Genomic DNA, 3,145 nt, shown 5'->3' with positions numbered 1-3,145 from the left:
CACTGAAAATATATCCGATCATGAATGATGTAAATTTTTGAAACATCAGCCGGCTTCTTTCCATCGTACGCAACGCTGACATGCCGAAACAAGCGTTTGCCAAGTAGTCAGACGTCTGCCAAGAACAGCCGGCACCTGTTCAATGTCAATGTCAAACTAATTGAAGATTTTCCATTGAAGAACATCTTCAACACACATCCAGGCTAAACTAAGCTACTACCTACTACCTACCTGGTCACCTACTAGCACTAACATCTACATATAATATGTACAACTTGCTAAACTTGAAACGCTTAAAACAAACAAACCCAATTTGCTATTTCAATTATTATTTCTTGTTCAACGTATCAAATCAAGTGAAATTGTCATCATACAGCCTCAGTGGAACGTCGGACAATTTGATTGAACATATGAAATATTGGAATTTGTTAATGTTTGTTGTAACTGTACACCGCAAGTTATAATTGTTTCAGTATTTTCAAAATGGTGTATGGAAAAATGGCCAAACGGTGTTGAAGGGATCGATTTGAAACCAAAAGCCCAAATTCAATTTCACGCGGTGCTACTTTACAAGAATCAATTCATTCAGGAAAATTTGAAATCACTGACGAAGTGAAAATATTCTCCCCCCCCCCTCTGGAAAAATGCAAATCTGTCCACAACGTCTCTATCGACACCGTTTGCTGATTTGGATGAGACGAGATGCAAAATATGGGGGAGGCGGGGTGGCAATTTTGATGGAAATGAACCGAATCTATTCCATCTACAACGAACTTTTCCAAAACCAACACGCCGGCAAAGGCCGTACAATGGTGACAGTTTTGTTGATAAGATCGAAATCAAAGACGAAGAAAGACGCGCATTTGACAATCATCAGATATTATCTTTGACAATTTGAAACATTTTTCGGTCGTTGAACCGAATTTTTGAAAATCCAAAAATAAAGAAAACAAAACAACACCAAAAGATGCGGGAAAAAATTGAAAATTTTGAACAAAAAAAATTGCCGAATGGAAACTTACATCGGATTGCTGCTGTTCCAGTAAATATCAGGCAGTTGAATCGCCTGACAACGACGACTGAACAAGTTTGATATCAAAGTGACCAACAACGACGAAATGACCAACGACCGTCGACCAGAACCAACCGACTGCAGGCATCGTTGTTCCATCCTACTGTTGTGATGATATTCGACCAGCAAGTGGTCATAGCCACACCCCAACCTGGCGTCGGCTGAAAAATTAAATTTCACAAAAAAACCAAATGACGTCTCGACAAAAACCAACCACGCATCCACGATCAGCAAATTATTCATCTGACATGCACAGGTGTGACCAACCTTTGCCGAGTAAATTTGTAAAATGTGACGAGCAAATTGGGCGCTTGGTGGTGATGATTGGCTTCAGTTTTTGAAAAATGGAACGACACAAACTCATTCACACGCCGGCAAGAGCAACGACTAACGCGCAGGGTCCGGCCGCGTATACTGCGAAAACTGACGTGGGCGGCCGGCGATTGGACGACGCGCCAGTCGGTGCTGCCATCTGTCGGCACTGGCGAACCACGCCGCTGAACAAATTTACATACAAACTGGTGAATTATTTCAAAAATTTCCCTTTCACCAGCTAGTTTATTCGTTTTTCTGTTCGAGTAAATGGTAGAATTTACAAATTAATTTCCTCTTTTGATTCAAATCTATTCGGCGCCAACCACACTGATCCGATTTTTGTTATTGTTGACGCGTTCTGGTTTTTACACTGTTATTGACGTTATTCCTTTCCTCTGCCACCATTACTGTTTCAAAATACCCAGCAATGTAATCTATTCTGTGTATACTTGGATTTCTGACAGTCTTATATTCTGTTATTATTACACAATGACAAACGTTGTTGTGTGATTGTTGACAAAATGTTGAGTGTTGACAAAATTACAGTCTATTACAGTTGAGGATCCAGAGCCGACTGGTTGTACTTTATTGTATATGGTTCTTGTTAAAAATTTTGAATGACAAACATTTCAAACAACATATTCATCAACAATTACTGTAGTAAAAAACTCTACAGAACAAAGCCAACATTTCCCGCTCATCCTAACAAAAGTAATACCTGAAAATCATAAAAAAAACAGTAAAAATCGATTCAGAAAAACATTTGATTTTACATTAATGTTCAAAATTGAAGGAAAAGACAGGAAAATTAAATTTACTTCATTATTAAAAACAACGAGGGATTTTACAAAAACAAAAATGTGCACATAATAAATATGAATTATAGATGTTTCAAAAAGTGAGCAGGATGGCACAGGTCCGCTTCGTGTGGCAGTGGCCATCGACTGGCGAAAAACGTATGTTCGATGTTGTATTGCAAAAGATTGGTAACTTTGGCCATGTAGACGTCGGTAACACGCAACAAGCGCATCAGAAAATAGGAAGGGTTGTGGTAGCAGCGAAATATGGAACCGAAGTGGGGATTCAGAAAAATTTCCAACTCATCACGCGCACGTTGTCGTTCGGCGCACCAGTTGCGCAAAATTTCCCTCATCTGGACGCTTTTCTCCGCTTCTTCTGAACATTGTTCATCAATCAACGACGTCAACACTTGCAGCCAGAGTAGTTTTCGACGATACTCTTCCGAATTTTGAATTCGAATTTCTTTCGTCAATTCTGGAACAATTGCCGCAATTCTCCATCCGACACGTCTTGTAGGTTCCTTGGAGACATTGGTTTTTTTCAATCTAATGACAAAATTCGACTAACACACACACAGAGAGAGACATACTGCGAGATCGTAAGATACATGATCGCCAAAGTACAAAACACCTTTGTTGCCTATGCCACTAAGTTGTAAAAAGTCTTCCAGATTTCCCTTAAAAGTAAAAAGATCAATTCATTCGAATATTTACTCTTTGCATCAACATACTCCTGCATAAATAATTCCACGATCAATTTTGGTAACCTTCTCCCACGCCAACTTACCTGTATCAGGCCAGTAGACACGAAATTGTCTAAAATTCCACCATACTGTATAATTTAGCTCATTACAAAATTGCAAAGTCATTAATATTAAAAAATTAGCATTTACCTGAATGTGTTTCTAAGAATTTGGCTTTTTTTGCTTGAACTATGATACAGGTTGAATTAATTTTT

At 38.8% G+C, this 3,145-nt stretch overlaps 1 protein-coding gene across 1 annotated transcript; it reads right to left on the bottom strand.

The window, feature by feature from the left end:
- Window positions 1-2,267: 2,267 nt before the first annotated feature.
- On the bottom strand, window positions 2,268-3,056 carry Tsp_12781 (5'-nucleotidase domain-containing protein 3). The gene is made up of 2 exons (XM_003369876.1): window positions 2,975-3,056; window positions 2,268-2,662 (listed from the first exon to the last, which is right to left on the bottom strand). The coding sequence occupies exons 1-2, from the start codon at window positions 3,054-3,056 to the stop codon at window positions 2,268-2,270; spliced, it is 477 nt and encodes a 158-aa protein (XP_003369924.1).
- Window positions 3,057-3,145: the final 89 nt, after the last annotated feature.

This window comes from Trichinella spiralis (genome assembly GCF_000181795.1).
Source record: "Trichinella spiralis strain ISS 195 chromosome Unknown Scfld1359, whole genome shotgun sequence".
NCBI lineage: Eukaryota > Metazoa > Nematoda > Enoplea > Trichinellida > Trichinellidae > Trichinella > Trichinella spiralis.
This window is presented reverse-complemented; position numbering and strand designations above follow the sequence as displayed.